Below are 19,828 nucleotides of genomic sequence, written 5' to 3'. Positions count from 1 at the left end.
ATCATGCTGAACAAGTCAAATTGATATTCTTTTGCATAACTAAGCAGAATGTCATCGTTAGATTAGAATTATTGCCAAAAATCTTAAAATTTTCCAAAATAGCATTTACATTATAAAGTTTGTTTGAAAGTTCAAAATTAGATAATCTATGGTTTGCTATCATTTATTTTAATTCAACTTCATGTCTGCCTTATATGATAATTAATAATTTATGCTAACTATACTTATTTCGCCCAATATGATTGAAACAAATATCCATAAATATTCATTCACATAGTTTCCCCCACACAAATATAATGCAAAGGGTGACTCGACAAAACATCTAGTGTATCATATATTCTTTTCTTTGGCAAGTACTTTCGAAACTGGTGGAAAATTAGCTACTTCCTTTTTAATATCATAAATTGACGCGGTTGTCGTTCACATTATTATTGAAACTGAAAGTAGGAGGCAAGATTTGTTTGATGTAGTCGAATGCTATGGTGCTATTTGTTATGCTTAACCATAAGGTCATATCTTCATGCACGATTGGGGACGTATCAGTATCAATATCGTGCAGAGAAAGCCAGCATGGAATCAACTAATTGTGTTTTCTATTTCGTTTCATTGTTTCTATCATTCATCATAGTATTGTATAGAATATGCTTGCTTATTTAAGCTCGATGGCTACTTTTTGCCCCCGTCCCCCGTTGACCCTAGAAATGCACAAAATTGTGGGTGCATCAACACTTCATTCATATTTTCATCTAATTCATGTTAACAAGCATCGCTGAATAAACTAATGTTGCTATCGGAAAACTTAACGGCGATGCATTCAGTAAATTATGTGCGATATATTAATTTTCTCATTGCTTCCATGAATCATCGAAATACTCGCAAGCATGTATATTTCCTGGCAAAAGCTCAAACAATTGAAATATTCGCCATGTGGCCATCCGAAGTTTTCGCCTTCATTCATGATATGAATTCACTCATCTATCACCTGGCTTAAGTCCAAGAATAATTGGAAAACGAAAATTCGAAACTTAGAAACCAGCTCTCCAGGTATGAAGGTCTTGTACCTTCCTCAGAAATGTTCCTCCACACTGAAGTTAAGTCTCTTGAAAAATAAATGTTCGCATATAATACTATTACTATTTAAATATTGATATTTCCATTTATGAGAATTTTTAATGATCGTGACAGAATTTATTCTGTTTTATGCATGAAATTCTCATAAAACCGTCGAAGCTATCCCAAAAATATCTAAGGATGGAAAAAGTTTCTGCATATACCGAACAAAGTATGTCCACCTAGCTAGCGCAAGAAATATAGGGACTATTCAACTTCTAAGCGAAAACACCATGATTTAAGATAAATTACAATAAAATTAAGGCAAAAATAAAAACATTAATCTCCGGACACACTGAAAATAAACCAAGAAAATTTTACTACAGTGCAATCTGCAACTGAATGGGTCAATCTTGCCGCATTATTTTGCACTAGATTTAAATAATCATATCACTGACTCCTGTAGGAGAAAAAACCTTATTTGAATACCTATTGTGGGCGCACTTCTAAAATTTGTATTAAGAAGAAGTGGCGTCTTGAAGTTGCTTACTGTCGTGCTGACGCGAGGACAATTTGTGAATGTTTTCCAGGACTCATAGTTTCCTACAAAAATAAAAACCAAAGCACATTTTTAGGTATGATTATCTACCTTGCCATTTTGTAGTAGCTCAGTAAGCAACATCCCCTGGGGAACTAGACAGGAAGTCTGAATCTAAGCGGCAATCAAATCCGAAGCCAAGGTGTGATTATCATATCGAGGACTGTTAACTTAACTAACTGTTAGTTAAATAGGCTAAGCTATGAGTACGAATGATGAACTCTAGGTATCTCCTGGCAAATTACCTTTGAGCAAAGCACCTAGGGGCAAAGTTTAGCCAAGCGAGCGCAAGTTGTACTAAGATCAGCGGAATAGGTTTGTCGACAGGCTACGCGTTAACCGAAAAGACGACCTCCAGTTTCCTAAGTCTGCACTCAGATTCTTCACTTGGTCGGTTTTACCTCCGGATAAGCATTTGCTTGTTGGTAAAAAACTACCTCAAAGCAAAACAGCAAGCTGCCTTTGAGAAAACTACCTCCGGGCAAAATTTGTCCAAGCGTGCGCAGATACCAAAGTCAGCGGAAAAGGATTTGTCGGCAAGGCAAGGGTAAACTGAAAAAACAGCCATCCTTTAACAACTCGAGCTTGTCAACTCAAAATCGAAAAGAACGTCGAAAAGAACAGGCCAACACATGCAATCAAATCATTAGTAACAAGAAACGTCATCGTGGAGAAGAACGCAATAACTACGGATAATTTAAGAGTCATAAAGGAGGTTAATGATTTCTGCAAATTAGATACTTCATCTACAGGTTACCTGAGAAGAAGAGGATCAACGTTGATCTAGGTAGCATCAACAGTTGGTAATTTATATTAGGACTTAGATGGACTGCAAGTAAGTTAGACTGAGACTCACTGAGGAAGGGGTCGTTGGTTCTCGAAATATTTGAGAAAAAATTCTTTTCGGCATTATCCGAAAAATTAATCCCGTGTTTTGGGTTTGGAATTATAATATGACATACACAACAGTAAAAGCACTTTTATACCAGCTGGATACCGCTAGGCAGTAGAGCAGGAGAAAGTGACGGCAACTTTCTTTACTATCGGCGTTCCTCAACCGAACATTGAGAAGGTACAGAAAGAAAGGAACTGCCCCCAGATCATCTGGGTTTACAACACAGGTAATGTTATATAATCTCACTTTGATATTATAAAGTAATATCACAAATATCACACTTTCATTACCCTAACCGCACAATATCGAAATCATCTCTTCATACCAGATTCTGAGAGCAGATTTGCAACCAATAGGCGACATAGGCACTTCACACATTATAAATAAATTACTTAATACCAAGAATGTGCATTTCCATATTTACATGCACCCGAAATTATTTTCTAACTCAAATTATTTTCTAGTGGCATCGGCTTGGAACTCGACAAATGCCGTCGCCACTTATACACATTACAAAATATTACCTATCAACGAAGTACACAATATCACCATTGCTTTGGTAATTTGGTGATAGTAGGTAATGTGGTAATGTTAGGTAACGCGGTTACGTTAGGAAATTCGGTGATGTTAGGTAATGCGCCCTTTGAAAGTAGTGTGGTACCAGTTTTTGTAATATGCCATACATCATCTACCCATCTTTAGTATACAACCCAACATAACAACGGTCAAATTAATCATCAAAAAATCAACATTGGGATGAGACGATTCTGCTTCTTCCTACTACTTTCGAGATAAAATTCTCTGTGGAATATTCATAACAGTTATCTAATATAACAAGAGCAAAGGCATGTGGGTAATAGCAGATTACGATTTTCACGACCATTCTATTTGTTACAGAAATTCTATCGTCAGCATAAAAGGATCGAAAACATCCAATAGGGACTGATCTGAACAGTTTGGGTAATGAAGCCACTTTCCGGAGAAGACAGATTGGGTGATGTACAAACTAATTTACAAAGGCGAGTACCGGCATTAACTCAGTTCAAAATGATCCCCCTTTTTATCGGTTTAAGATTACAATAACCCCTTAAAGGATCATCCCGGTAAAACATAATAGTTGTTAGGTGCTGGCTGGCGGTTTCGTTCGGCAGAGCCGAGGCAAACTGATCAAATGCTGCTTCACCCCTACCCTGCGAGGCAGCGCGACGGACAACGGCTACAGATGTTGAAGCCTCCGTATATATCAGTTCAATAACCCGACATGAGTATGAATAATATTGACTGAAAACCGTCGGTCTGCAGCTTTGGTCTGCCTGAACCTTAATAACTACTACTCTATCCTTAAACAAAACTGTTAGTTGTCAATATTCCAGAAAAACAAAACAAAAATGTAAGTTTTAAAGAAAATTCGAGGCTTCATGCTAGGAAAACTAAATCTCCCCTATATTGAATTTGAAGCTGTGATTGATCTCCATTCGAAATGGTTCATTTAATTATTAAAGTGATTTAACAAGTCCCCAAATGAGTGAATTAAGGAATTAAAATATTTTAAAACTTTTGCACTATATGTTTTTATATACATATTCACAAATGTTTAAAGCGCTTTTCAAGTGGCAAACTATTTATAAAGTATGAACAATTTTACGCGCCTTATGTAATACCAACGCTAATAAAATATTTTTATGTTTACGCCATTTTCATAGTAAAATCAATATGTTCCAATATCCCAACTAATAAGCGAAGCTAATCTGGGCGGGTCTGATAATCTAAGAAGGCGTAACTAAAAGTTTCAATTCTGAAAAAAACTGGAACTGGAGAGTAAAACTTATTACTTCATACATTCTTGCCATAAAGATTTTCCGTATTTAATATATTAAATTTAAATGTTGATCTGAATTTTCGCGCAAAAATGCTAGCCTCAGTCTGACGCCAGTCCGCCAATTAAATAAAAATAGCATAACTCCTTACAAACTAGTCTATCTATCTATCTACTCATTTGAATAATATGAAATTGAGGAATTGATAAATGAACACAGAGAACTTAAATTGTGTAAAATTTGTGGTTTTGTTTGTATGTTTGTTTGTCTATGCATTTTAAACGTCGTCAGAAAAGAGTAAATTTCCAATCTACTTTTATAAAAATTAATTTAAATTTTAATTTTTAGCTTTCTAATTTTTTAATGTATGGGTTCATAGGCTTGTCCATGGGCTGACTGATTCAACAGTTGAAGAATTTGGAAAATTACGAGGGTGTTCAATGTTATTTCATATCTACTGGTTCAACACTTCATTTCCTTCCCCTCAAGTAAACGTAACAACCAAATAAATAGATTTTTGATCTTCTTTAGTTAATTGTAAAGTCTCATGTAGACAGTTATCAGAAATGCTGCTAGATACTTTACTAAATGCCAAAATTAGTGCGAAACAAAGCATTGAAAACAGTGTATACAAATTTTCGGCTGACAACTTTTTAAATTTTAATGTTTTGGGCCGAACTAGAGTCTTTCTCAAAAGGAAAAAAATGATATTTTATTTTTTAACACCCTATTTTTTCCATAAAATGGTTCCTATTAAAATTACAAAAACTCTTTGCTAATACTTCTATGCATTCCCCTTTCTTCTCTTTCTCAAGTTTATTGACCACAATGTGATGAAAACATTCTTCACCGATTTAAATTCCCACATTTCTTAGAGACGTCATCCAAAATAAGAACTGTCTAAAAAAGACATTCACTCATCCCGTAAAATTCATGAAAACATATAAAAATGTTACTTTTTGCCTCCAAGTTTTGATTTTGAATTTTCTACAATAAATAATGTCAAAGATCTGCGAATACCCGGGAAATAACATTGTGACTGAGAGATTGAGTAGAATAATTCAAAATAACAGACTACAAGAAATTTAATTGTGATCAATAAAATATATTTTGGGAGTTTACTTCACATTCTACACTTCGTACATATGCATATTGGAAAGTTTCATTTAAAAAGGCCAATGTGAAAGCCCCTATGAACTTACGATCGCGATTTATACACACATGAAAATGGCACACAATTTTCGAGCATTTTGCAATAATATTCTAAAAATATCATCGGAACTTCAGACAAGAAGCCGCAAAATGTGGGGGCACTTGTAATAATCATCAACATCCCATGTTGCTTTCAAACAGTGTTTCATTGAAATTTTATACCTGATTGTTAGTTTGATATTTATCTGTTAGATCTGGATAAACAGGGAGTTACTACATCCCCTAACATATAAACCCAAAAATTACAAAAAAATAAACATTAACACAATCTGCTTTGCTGGAAGGATTCCTTGAAAAAGCGGTCGTCGTTAATCTTATTATTAATAAAAATGATTTCACAGATCCAATCATTCATTCTTCCAAGAACTCTGAATATGTCTGCTCTTATCCATTCAGAAAACACATGGGGATGTTGTGTCTAACGAAGGGCTGATACTCGTATTTGTCCGTACATCAGATTGAAATTGTATCTTTCTTGAAGTAAGACTACTTGTTGCCCAGGCTAAGAAACCGTCTTAGTTGATTAAACGCGCCAAAGCTGTGACTAACAAGAATATATTTCACGCTTAGACTAACGATTGATTGGGAACCACATGTTGAAAAACACTTCATGTTTAGTTAATAAATTCAGAAGTTGTTCCGGATCATGTTTTACTGAGTCTTCGGTGATTTATCCCTAAAATCATGATAATGAATATCCATTCAAGTTCCAATGTTTTTTGGAGAGGATCGTATATCAGATGTACTACCCCGAGTTCTGCAGGGATAAATAGCTTTGGTTTCTATAGTTCACATTGAATGGATTGAGGGAATCAGCATTTGATCTCCAAAGCTCCTGGCACGGTGGTATTGAATAGAAATTCATCTTTCAGCATTGCCTCAAAAAATCATATTTTATCACTCAAAGGGTAGTATAGGTCCCGGGGCGAAACGTGGATTGGTACCCACGATGGAGCATAAAACCTGGGAAATGCCTGCTGAACCAACACCAACAGCTCTACTACCAAACCCTATCTCCACCTCCACGTGGTGACCGCTGGGAGCTCTTTCTTGACGAAAAGCTGCAGACGGAGAAGGATGAAGGCGAGTCTCCCGCGCCTAAAAACGGGACAAATTGTACCAACTGGTCCTCCAGGTTGGGGGTTGGGTAGGGCTGACAACCCTACACGGAAAACAACTTGTTACGAAGCCACAACAGGAGCCTCGGACAGGACGGATTTTAAAACGACGGACCCGGCAACGACAACGGAACAACGATTTGCGCATTTTCTCATGGAACGTGCGCTCCCTGTACAGAGATGAAGCTGATGAGCAGCTAGCCGATACCCTGTCCCAATATAGGGCTGATATAACAGCGTTGCAAGAGATGCGATGGACAGGGACCGGTTTCATGGAGAAGAGCCACTACACCATATATTATAGCGGTCATCCAGTAAACCATGTGCTCGGAGTAGGTTTCTTAGTCAGCCAAAAAATGAAACCTGCTGTTATCGGCTTTGAAAACATAAGCGAACGGCTATGCACTCTGCGCTTGCGAGGCAAGTTTAGAAATATAAGCCTCATAAACGTTCACGCCCCTATAGAGGAGACTGCAGAGTCGGAGAAGGATACCTTCTACGAGGCAGTAGAACGAACCCTCGAAGCCTGTCCCAGATATGATATCAAAATCATACTTGGGGATTTTAACAGCCGAGTAGGGAAGGAGCCAGTATTCAGGCGATACGTTGGCTCCCATAGCTTACACGAAAAAACAAATGATAACGGATTGCGGACTATTCAATTAGTAGGGTCACACGAAATGGTTGTTGGAAGTACCTGGTTTGCGCCGAAAGCGGTCCACAAACATACGTGGGCCTCTCCAGACAGGACCACTTTCAACCAAATTGACCACGTGTTGATCGAACGCCGCCACCTCTCAGCCTTGATGAATGTCAGAACATATAGGGGGGCCAATATAAACTCGGATCACTATCTCGTTGGCATGGTGTTCCGAGCCCGAATAACAATACCACCTAGAATCCCCTCTGACAATCAGGTGAGAGTGAACACTGAAGCCATCCACAACACAACCCTCCGCGAAACCTATAAGAAGGAAATGGATGCTGCAATAACCGCAGTCAACAGAGGACCTGGAGATGAAGCATCAACAAATGATCTTCACAATCACCTGAAGAACGTTATCATGGATACGGCCACAAACATACTTGGCCCCAGCCGCGAAAGGAATCGGAACGGCTGGTTTGACGATGAATGTAAGCTAGCAAGGGAACGGAAGAATGCCGCATACCGAGTAATGTTGCATTCTCAAAGAACGCGGGCACGCGCAGAGACTTATCACGAACTCCGTCGAGCGGAGAAGCGACTTCACAGACGGAAAAAGGAAGCCTGGGAGAACCAACAAGTCTGTGAACTAGAAAAGTACAGGGAGCAACCGCACCAGGCGCGGTAGTTTAACCAACAAGTCAGCAGGATGAAGCCTTATACACCTCGATGCTCATCCTGCCGAGACAAAGAGGGAAATCTGATTTCCGACAGAATGGGCATATTAGAGCGATGGGTTGAGTACTTTGATGAGCTACTGAATAACCAGAACATCGGCGAGTTGGAGGTCCCGCCAACTGAAGACGACGGACAAATACTGCCACCACCAAGTTTAGGAGAAACAGTCCGTGCAATTCATCGGCTAAAAAATCATAAGTCGCCAGGAGCCGATGGAATTACAGCCGAATTGGTTAAATATGGAGGCGACCAGTTACACCAAGTGGTTCATCAACTTGTGCTCAAGGTATGGGACAACGAATCAATGCCTGACGATTGGCAACGAGGCATTATCTGTCTCATACATAAAAAGGGAGATATCACACAGTGCAGCAATTATAGAGGTATCACGTTGCTGAGTACCATCTATAAGATATTCTCCACTATCTTACTAGGCCGGATAGCCCCATACGCCCAGAACATCATTGGCCCATACCAAAGAGGCTTCACTCCAGGCAAATCAGCAATAGATCAGATTTTCTCTCTGCGGCAAGCGATGGAAAAACTGTTGGAATATGGACAACAGTTGCACCATCTGTTCATCGACTTTAAAGCCGCCTATGATAGCATAGCCAGGGTAAAACTGTACACGGCCATGAGAGAATTCGGTATCCCGACGAAATTAATAAGACTGACTAGGCTGACCCTGACCAATGTGCGAGGCCAGATAAAAGCAGCAGGATCACTCTCAAGACCATTCGACATCAACAACGGTCTACGACAAGAGGATGCGCTATCATGCGTCCTCTTTAACCTGGCCCTCGAGAAAGTGATCCGTGATGCCGAGGTAAATGCAAGAGGTACGATCCTCTTCAAGTCCACCCAACTACTGGCCTATGCTGACGATATCGACATCATGGGACGAACGACCCGAGATGTACAAACTGCCTTCATCCAGATCGAGCAGGCGGCGCGAGATCTCCTATCTAGGGTCGAAAATCACAACCGATAACAACTACGATGATGAAATCCGCGCACGGTTGTTGTCAGCCAACAGAGCCTATTTCAGCTTACAAAGACTGTTCCGCTCGAAACGTCTCACCATAGGGTCAAAGCTCTTACTGTACACGACTATGATCTTGCCAGTCCTCATGTATTCCTCGGAAACTTGGGTTCTTAGCAAGAAAAATTGCGAACTCTTGGCCGCGTTCGAGAGAAGAATCCTCCGAAGAATGTTTGGCCCCCTACATGAGGATGGATGATTCCGTAGCCTATACAATAACGAAATCTATGAGCGATACCATGACCGGCCGGTTGTGGATAAAATCCGACTCAATAGGTTACGGTGGGCGGGTCACTTAATCCGTATGGATGAGGATGATCCCGCCCGGAAAGTCTATAAGGGCAATATCTATGGTAGAAAAGAAGACGAGGTAGACCCTGCCTAAGATGGAGCGATGGCGTAGGTCAGGACGCCAGACAGCTTTTAGGGATATCGAATTAGTGGACCTCGGCGCAAAACCGGGATGTCTGGAGTTCCTTATTAAGGCAGGCCTAGACCGGATACCGGTTGTTGCGCCGTTGATGATGATGATGATGAAATAAAATATTAAAAACCGTTTCCGTTTACTTTACTATAAATTAATTTTTTGCAAATACGCATATTTCGGCGATTACTTGTCGTCTTCCTCAGTGCTTGGGTTTGGATCCAAAAGTTCTCCACTGATTACTTGTCCTAACCTGCTACACTAGGAGCTAATTCTTAGTCCAAACCAAATAAAATTCTGGGTGAACCTTCGTCCTACAGACCGATATACTTTCTAAAGGTTACTGGCAAATTGTTTGAATGAATAACCTATAACTTCTCTGACAACCATTTCGAGTTTCGAAAGGAAAGACCTACAATCGATGCGGTTAATCTGTCTATTAACATAGCTAAAGAGGAGAAATGTGGTGTAATGATAGCACTTGACGTGACGACTGCTGCGTGCGATGGACCAATATACTAGAGGCCCTAATTAAATTGGGCGGACCGAAATACCTGATGCGTATCATTCCCGACTTTTTAATCGACAGGCTTCTGTGCTGAATTTCAAATGAAGCACCTACATCATATCAAACACAATTCAGAGTTTGACAAGGCTCTATCCTTGGACCACTCTTGTAAATAATTATGTATAACGAAGTGCTGACGTTAGATTTCCCTACCGGCGTAATCACCATTGGTTTCGCCGACGATACTCGGCTGACAGTTGATGCACGTATCCTTGATGAAGTTGAAATTTACGCGAATGAAACAGTTTACGACATTAAGTCCTGGCTGAGGAACGCCTAACGCTCGAAGAGCATAAGACGGCAGTACTACTTATCACTAAGTGGAGGAAATGCACGTCTGTAAAAATCAAAGTCGAGACACAAACAATGCATTCCCCGCCTGCGCTCAAATATTTAGGTGTAATGATCGACCACAGGTAAATTTCAAATCACACGTGGAAGGTGCAGCAACCAGGGTATATAACACCGAAGCACTAATGGCGAGAATGCTCCCGAAATAGGTAGCCCAAGGTCGAGCGGTCGGCTGCTTCTTTCGTGGGTGTTCTGTTCAATCATTCTATATGCACCGCAGTGTAAGCGGTTGCACTAGAAAAGAAAGTAAATAAAAGACAAATCGGGAAACCGGAAGCTTGACGCTTCAGGTATAAAAGATTGTATGTTTCCCTATGAGAGGAGCATAACGGAAATCTCCGTTGGTTGATAGCATTGACCCGAGATATTTAAATCGCTCAGTTCTGGGCAGCTTACTGCCATTGCCATCGCTCAGTTCTGGGCAGTTTACTGCCATTGCCAGAACTGAGCAATTAAAATATATCGAGGGCAAGGTACTGCCATTGCCAGGACTCAGCGATTTAAATATCTCGAGTCAATGCTATCAGCCAATGGAAAACTGTGTAATGAAATTGCTTCACGCATTACGCAACCTGGATAAAGTGGCATTCCACAACGTATCAGCGCACGTCTCAAATCTAAAATTTACTGCAATGTCGTCCGTCTGCCACTCTCTATAGTTTTGGGTGTTGGCCGACTATAAAAGACAATGAACAGCGTCTTCGAGTAATGAAGACGAAGATGTTGCATTGCACCGGTGGCATGACACGTTTTGATCACGTCTGAAATGAGAATATCCACGATCGATATGGGGTTGCACCGTTCGTGGAAAAACTGCAAGTGAGGCGTTTTCGATGGTGTGCTCACGTAATTCACGCTAACGAGAATTCACTTAGCAATATTGGTCTGAACATCGAAGTCAATGCTAAGCAACCAAAAAGCCGGCCGAAACAACGGTGGCTTGATACGCTGGATGGGGATTTAAAGGCCTCGCGATTACATCCTGATCAGGCATTTGATAAACTAAAATGACGAAACCGATCACGACGAGCCGACCCCGCTTGTGGACAAAGGCTGAAGAAAAAGAAAAAGAAAGAGATGTGAGGAGCGGCAAGTGCACGACAGCTCCGTGTCACATCACTAAAAATGCCATTGCACTCTATTTTTTAGAAAGTGATTTGAATAAATATTTGATGGAAACCCCTGTATTGATAATAGTCAATCTCATACGCTTCACACTCTAATAATAATAATAATCGTTGGCGCAACAATCCATATTGGATCAGGGCCTTGAAGTGTGTTAGAGCACTTCCTTCAAGACCGAAACGGTACACCACAGTACACTGTGGGAGGCAATGTGGTCAGCATTGCGCTCGCCCGAGATTATTACCCTGATTTGACTCAGGTACTCATTTACAGCTGAGTCGACTGGTGTCCGACATCCAGTCACGATAACAAATTCCTCTGCCCCCAGCGAGATTTGAACCGCTAACTCTAAGTTTAATATTATTAGCAAATGCCAAGAATCTAACCTACATCAAATATAAACAAGTCGGAATACCGGAAGCTCGCACTTCGGGTATAAAGGTTTTGTGTTCATTTTATGTAAGAAATTTCAACGCACATTTTCTATCCCTATATAGCTACAAATCCAACATAATCTTTCATATTTTTCCAAACTATGAGACATACGTACATATTACAGCCTATTTACGAATACTGTACACATATATGCACGTATATAAATTAATCGTACCCATATTTCCGATTTACTTCTTATATCTATCGGAATTAGGCACTACCCGCAAAGTTCATTAGCACGCATATACTATATACCTATATACACACATGTCTGTTTGAAGTAATTGATATTCATATACAAATGACTAAAAAACTAAAACAAAATAATTCTTTCCGACCCCATTCATAAGAACTCATTTCGTTGTGGTATTGACGAATTGATATGTGATGATGACGTCATGCAGGTTGTAGAGTGCACAAAATTCACAAAAAAAAGTGAAGTTTCACCCCCTATAACTTTGTTAATAATAATTGGATTTTTTTCAAACTTGACCAACTTTATATTCTTCTTTATACGTATGTTAAATTTTGTAGTTCTGGGATGAATATAAGGGGGGTGCCGGGTGAATTTCTAAAATGTGGAAATATACTATTATTAACTTTATTTGTGCAGATATCAGAACCGGATATATTTTGAAGCCTAGATTTCGTAGAGATGCACCACTGTGATTTTTTTCAGATTTTTCGGTTCGGTTAGGTTCTGAGAACGAGACCTGTTACACTTTTTGGGGGTCATATTTTGAGCCCTCACTCCCCTATGTTTCGCTCAACATAAAATATTGAACCAGTTTCGAAAAGTACTAATTGAGACCTTTCATTTGATATCCCACAAGGCTACATTCTGTGAAAAAAAAATTTGCAGCCTCCATTCACATGTATGGGGAGCCCCCCCTTACACTTAACACAAGATGGCGCCAGTTACTGCATGTAAAGGGAACACCAGATTACATACTTTACATACAGATTACATTTTCGTGACAAACGGTCTAACCGTTTCCGAATAAATCGGGTGTGACAGACAGACAGACGGACAGACAGACATCGTCTCGATTCTAATAAGGTTTTGTTTCACACAAAACCTTAAAAAAAGGCTGGAGAGAATTAGATTCTTCTCGAATGGAATTTTAATATTTCACTCGAACGTCAATTATTCTTGTTAATTATGACGTCAGCAACTTATTTGTATGGCTAGGATGCTGTTAATTTGCACGAAATTGCCAAGTTTGAACTGATATAGCTTTGATACTAATAGTTGGATTTTCGTGAAATTTAGCATGTGTATGCGCGAGGCTGTCTCTATGTACACCTGGGATGCACTTAAGGGGAGTTTTTTAATCAATTTCTAAAAGTTGTTAATGTACTATTAGTAAATTTATTTATGGGACATCTCTCGAAAATTAGATTTCACATAAGTGTTTTACACAAAACCTTAAAACGGGTTGTAGATAAATAGATTCTTCATAAATGCGACTTTAATATTTCAGGCGAGTGACGTCAGCATCTTATTTGCATGGCGTTGGAAGCAGTTAATTCCCGCGAAATTGCTAAGTTTGAATTGCTATAACTTTGGCGTTAATGACCAGATTTCCATGAAATTTAGCATGTATATACAAAATATTGTCCTCTATGATGATACAATTCGGAAATCCTAAGACGAATTTAAGGGGTGTTTTTCAGTGAATTCTTAAAAGTTAGTAATATACCATTAGTAAGTTGATTTGAGCAGATATCGGAATGCATGTATGGGAAGCTGCCCTTTAAACTCCACCTAAATTTATGCCACCCGCTGTATGCGTGGGATTTCATAGTTCCCATCTGTCCACTAAATTTCGTTCAGATCGGTTTAGCCGTTTTGGAGAAAAATGCGTGTGACAAACAGACAGACATTGAATCGATTTTAATAAGGTTTTATTTTACACAAAACCTTAAAAAAAACTAAAATCATGACACAAACCAGAAGATTTATGACAATCAAACGAAAGGCAAATAGCGCCTGCAACTTCTATCAAGCGGGCACTGTAAAGGTCAAACCCGAGGGCGTGGCACATGTTCAGATAGACCAGAAAAGTTTTCCGATGAAAGAAAGATTAAATGATGAAAGGCAGTTAAAGCTATTTCGCAGCCAGGGAAACGTGTATCGAGAAACTCTTCGTAATAGTCAATAAGACATGAACAAGGGGAGTATGTTATTATGTTATTATGAGAAGAACCTTATTAAGGAGTCATCAATGACGCAACAACCGGTATCCGATCTAGGCCTGCGTTAATAAGGAACTCCAGACATCCCGGTTTTGCGCCGATGTCCACCAATTCGATATCCCTAAAAGCTGTCTGGTGTCCTGACCTACGCCATCGCTCCATCTCAGGCAGGGTCTACCTCGTCTTCTTTTCTACCATAGATATTGCCCTTATAGACTTTCCGGGCGGGATCATCCTCATCCATACGGATTAAGTGACCCGCCCACCGTAACCTATTGAGCCGATCATGGTATCGCTCATAGATTTCTTCGTTATGTAGGCTACGGAATCGTCCATCCTCATGTTCTGATTTTCGACCTTAGATAGGAGAAATTATCAACGGTCTGAAAGTTGTAATCTGATGTTGGTAGTTGGTTGGTTTTTGGTGCTGACGTTGGCACCGTATACTATGTCTTGCCTTCATTGATGTGCAGCCCAAGATCTCGCGCCGCATGCTCGATTTGGATGAAGGCAGTTTGTACGTCGTTCTTCCCATGATGTCGATATCATCAGCATAGCACAGTAGTTGGGTAGACTTAAAGAGGATCGTACCTCTTGCAGTTACCTTAGCATCACAAATCACTTTCTCCAGGGCCAGATTAAAGAGGAAGCAGGATAGGGCATCCCCTTGTCATAGACTATTATTGATGCCGAATGGTCTTGAGAGTGATCCTGCTGTTTTTATCTGGTCTTGCACATTGGTCAGGGTCAGCCTTCGTCAGGATACCGAATTCTCTCATGGCCGTGTACAGTTTTACCTTAGCTATGCTATCATAGGCGGCTTTAAAATCGATGAAGAGATGGTGCAACTGATGGCCATATTCCAACAGTTTTTCCATTGCTTGCCGCAGATAGAAAATCTGATCTGTTGCTGATTTGTCTCGAGTGAGCCAATTATGTTCCGGGAAGGAAGGAATAACAGGAATATATTCAAGAATAACAGGAATATGCTGCTAATGGTAGTTAAGACACCTACTCCGTTGACTTTACTCGACCAAAGACAAAGTATCCATCGAGAAACTCACCATCTAACATCCCAGAGTCGAACTAGGCTTGCGAGATGCAAGCGATTGGAGTTGCAACAGAAAATCAAAGGTGAAGCAGTTTGGTACTGAGGCTTCTTACGTTTTCATAGTACATACGAAAATTGGCAGTGGTTCTTCTCGAAGTTATGAATGTGAGTTTGTTACCGAAAATTATTGACAAAAACAAGGAGCTTGGAAGATACCCCAGTTTGTTTTCGATATATTTCAGAATGAACACCTGTTTGGAAGATAATATGACATGCAAGGATATCCCATATGACTTCACGAGATGGTCGTTTTTCAGATGAGTAACACTTCGAAGCAAGGTTTCAAAATGTTCATTCTACTATCAATCAGAAACATAGAATTGCTGACAGCACTAAAAATTCATCGGAAAATAAACAAGGGCTTTTCTCGACGTCATCCAAACTTGTCACGTAGTAGGCATCAGGGGTTGCCTTAAAACGTAAGATTCCTTCTTCCAACGCAAAACAACTAAGTTATACAATACACGGTTCTTATAGTAGCAATGGCTTTGTGTAAAGTAGGAAAAACCGTACTTGAAATAATCTTTTTGAAGTAACTCTTTAACATCTCCAAATAACGGAGCCTCCACCTTGGCTCTCTCCACACAGAATCGTGACACCCATTTATGCCTGGGATTTCACAGATGTTCTACTAAATTTCATTCAAATCGGTGAAGCCATTTTTGACAAAGGTGCCCCTGGCAAACAGATGGACGGCAAACTGATTTTAATAAGGTTTTGTTTTACACAAAACTGAGATATGTTTGGATACTGAATCCGCGTTCTAACATTGAACGCAAAGTTACTCAACAAGGAACCAAAAATGGATAGTCGTAAATTGTGTGACTGGCAAATCTTGTATGTAATAAACTTGAAACAGATATTAAATCCTGCAAATACCATTGTGCGGGATTCTAACACTGAACGCGAGGTATCAAAAATTGATGAATCTTGCAAGTTCAAAATATAATTTATGCTTTTGTAGTGACACAGAATACTTTCCGCTTGAGAAGTTGTTGCATGTTGTTGCATAATGCACCACCAACAACTAACTCCGTAATTATTTTCCACCCCCAACAAATTTGGTTCTGTTTTCACACAAAACATCTTCATACTTATTTTGACCACTGTAATCCGCAAATGTGTTCAAGTGCAAGCCATCATCGAAATTTATGCGATGGCAAATTTCCAACCCAAGCTCCCAGAATCTTTAAACAAATTTATATCACTTATTCGTAAACTTCCCGATCATTCTCGCAAATCCGTATATTTTCCCAGTGAATACACATTCAATCGAATTTATTGTTGTTACCTGTAGCTAAAAGAATGTTCAGAAAAGCTGCCCACCAAAATCTCCTTGAAGCAAACATATTTAACAATTTCCCGGCAATAAAGTCAAATTCCTGATGATCGTGGAAACATACACTTCACTTCACTGTGACCCCCGTAGTGCACTCTATTCAGAAATACATAATTAACTTAAAATTAAACGAAAACACAGAAATTAAATAAGTTCGAACGGCTGTAACGTGCCCACCGCACGATTTAAACGTTACGCGCCAAATACTGAACTGAGTGGCCGTTGACTGAATCGCTTCGTCTCGGCTGCAAACAGGCGCGACTCAACCAACGATTCGTTCGTTGCACCGGATGACAATTCCATATCCCACAGGCGGAGCACGGCTGGCTGGGCAGCTTTGGCTGCATGAGCGCTATGGCAGGATCGTATGGCGTACGACTTGCGTTTGGGGTTCGCTTGGTATCAAAACATCAAAATAGGAAAGTACTCGTATGAAAGCGCGACGTGTACGTCAATTAAGGCATCCATACACGTAGTGAGAGTGGGCTCATCGCGGGCGTTGAACATATAAACGGAAGGGTGGAAATGATGATGGGGTTGGAAGCTCCCTTCATCCGCATTTCAAAACATGGCGATGGTCAAGGAGGTTGAAGGTAAGGTTCTCGTTATTGTGCCCCGAGTTCCGATTGCTCGTGAGTGGAAAGTGTTTGCACTGATTCCTCTGCTATAAACTTATCGTTCGCAAAGAAATAATTGTGGTGATAATGAAACTGAAGCGCATGTTCCCATTGAATATTAAATATGTCAAAAGAAAGGAATTCATGCGGGCAGGCGATATATGTATATTTCATTTAGATCGAGGAGGATTGTATGTATCATATATTACAGATCGATAATCTTGTTATAGTGCTGGAGACCAATATAATATGATAATCAGATACTGTCATGGATCTGCATTGCGATCTGATTAGAAAATGGCATTGCTTCTCTCCTTGTGAAGGCTGCACCCTTCAGACATTTTGCTGAAATACTCTATTGTGATATTACTCAAATTACTGTGTTGGAAGCATGTTCAAAATACAATGTATAACATAATATTTTCAGGTCATAAAATATCATGTTACCAAAATGCTCTGCATTGTGTCACAATGAACATTCAATACTCACAAAAGGAATGAAATCTATCCAACGAAATTCTTTGAAATTTTCACGACTTTTTTAGAACATATTTCTACGGTCGTCAAACTAGGATAATTGCGATTCATTCAGTAGCTTTTTTTATTCATTGCCTTGAAAAATCACTAAAATTCACAAAAAAAAGTTTAACAAGGCACCAAAAATTTAGCTTTCAATATTTTTTAATAATCTTAGTTTGCGGACTGTGGTTCAGTCCACACGTTAAAATGTCGTTTATATTTTTTCTTTAAGATCATCACAGCGCCCTCTAGCGTGCCAGTGGTAGAACACATTTTTTGGAGACGGGTGTATAAGTTCCTCTGTATTGCAATAATGAACTATGCTCTCATGCTGGAAAAATTAATACGTATGCGCAAGTTATTAATAAATATATGGTAGAAAATTCGCGTTTGTACCTTTATCCAGTTTTTCACAAAAAATTTCTAAAGAAAACGAAAAAACGGCCTTTACACTGAATCACCCCCTTAAGTATGAAAATTTTTGGGAATATTTTATAAAATGCCGAATTTAGGGCATTAAAGTAAAGTTTTTCATGGTCTTCCGAGCGACCTGCACAACTTCTTTGAATCACTGTCTTCATAACATAACATAACATAGTTAGTGAAGTACACACAATTATCATTTTCGATTTTTTTTCTTGAAATGGCGAGCTTTAAAAAAATTTCGTTTTTTCCAGAAAAAAAAATTGACTTAAATTTTTTATTAGAAAAAGTTACAGTTAAATTTTCACTTCGACGGGATAAAAAGCGTTCGAGTTGTTCTGTCCCCCGATTTCGGAAACATAATTTCGAGAAAAACGCCTCTGAAATTTAAAAACGTTATAAGTTCCCGAAATCATGATAATTTGGTTCATAGAAACTTTTTTAACTTAACTCTACTATCCCAGCACCATACAATTGTCCTCCCATAACCATATTTCGGTTTTGCAACACTTTTCTGATTGCTATATTGCTGCACCGATTTTTTGTTTTTGCCATATTGAAAAGTGAGTGTTTAGCGGCTTTAAGGCGGTTTGCTTCTTATGAGTTACCCCACAGAAAGTTATATTTATAAGAATGTTATTTATTATGATTCCAGGGGTGTTTTAGCGTAAAAAAAATGAGGGAACAAAAATTCCAAACAAATATAACCTCTTAAACTTAATATAGAGCGACGTTATTCACTACTTGCGTTGGGGTTCACAGTTCCAACTTTTCCACAAAATTTCGTGGCAATAAAGATAGCTGTTTCCACCAAACCTTAATGAGGTTTCGTTTTCCATAACAGCAACCAAGGAATGTGTAGGAAAGGTAAAAACACCAGCAACAAAAAAAAAGCGAAGAATCGAACAAAATAAAAAGCGAAGACTCGACCAAAATAAAAAGCGAAGAATCGTTTACTCATTGAATCGACGTAGGGAAAGCCCCTTGCTAAAGTCCTCAACGAGGTCCACAATAAGAAGCATCTTCCAAAGGAAAAACTAAGGTTGGTGGCATTCTCGTTGAATTAAGTTTGAAGACAACTGACAAGGGAGTATTAGGAGAGAAGGCTTCCGTTTATAGTCTATGTGCAGGGATTAAAGTGTCTGTTTTTTTTTTTTTAATAAAATAGCTCGGTCAATTTTCAATATATTGTCCCAAGTTTTCGCATAATTTATTCCATTGAAATATATCGACCTTTCCCAACTCATTGATCGCAAAACGATATTTAGGTAAAGTCGATTTCATTCTCACCTAAGTCTGCTTTAGGCAATCCGAGTGAAGTAGCAGACTCTCTTTTGTAATACCCCAAACGGAATAATTCAACCGCGGTTCAAACCTCACTGGTGTCAGTGGCATTTGTATCGTGTCTTTATATTGGATACCAGTCGACTTGACTATGAATGAGTACCTGAGTCATAGCAGAGTAATAATCACGAGCGAGCGCAAAGCTGGCCACATTGCCTTCTACAGGATACCGTTACGGTCTTTAATGGAGTGTCTAATACACATCAAGGCCCAGATTCAACTGGATTGTCACGCCAACGATTATTATTATTTTCAGTGAT

The 19,828-nt window shown here is 39.3% G+C and overlaps 1 protein-coding gene across 1 annotated transcript in view; it reads right to left on the bottom strand.

The window, feature by feature from the left end:
- The window catches only part of LOC119655620, a 49,890-nt gene extending 32,834 nt beyond the window's left edge, over positions 1 to 17,056 (bottom strand). The window contains exons 1-2 of the mRNA XM_038061590.1: positions 16,878 to 17,056; positions 16,618 to 16,761 (exon numbers count right to left, since the gene is read on the bottom strand). Coding sequence (XP_037917518.1) covers positions 16,618 to 16,675 — 58 coding nt within the window. The 5' untranslated portion in view covers positions 16,676 to 16,761; positions 16,878 to 17,056. The remainder of the gene's footprint in view (positions 1 to 16,617; positions 16,762 to 16,877) is intronic.
- Positions 17,057 to 19,828: the final 2,772 nt, after the last annotated feature.

Source organism: Hermetia illucens, chromosome 4, assembly GCF_905115235.1.
Source record: "Hermetia illucens chromosome 4, iHerIll2.2.curated.20191125, whole genome shotgun sequence".
Taxonomy (NCBI): domain Eukaryota; kingdom Metazoa; phylum Arthropoda; class Insecta; order Diptera; family Stratiomyidae; genus Hermetia; species Hermetia illucens.
Note: the sequence above shows the minus strand (reverse complement) of the source record. Positions and strands in the feature narration are given on the sequence as shown.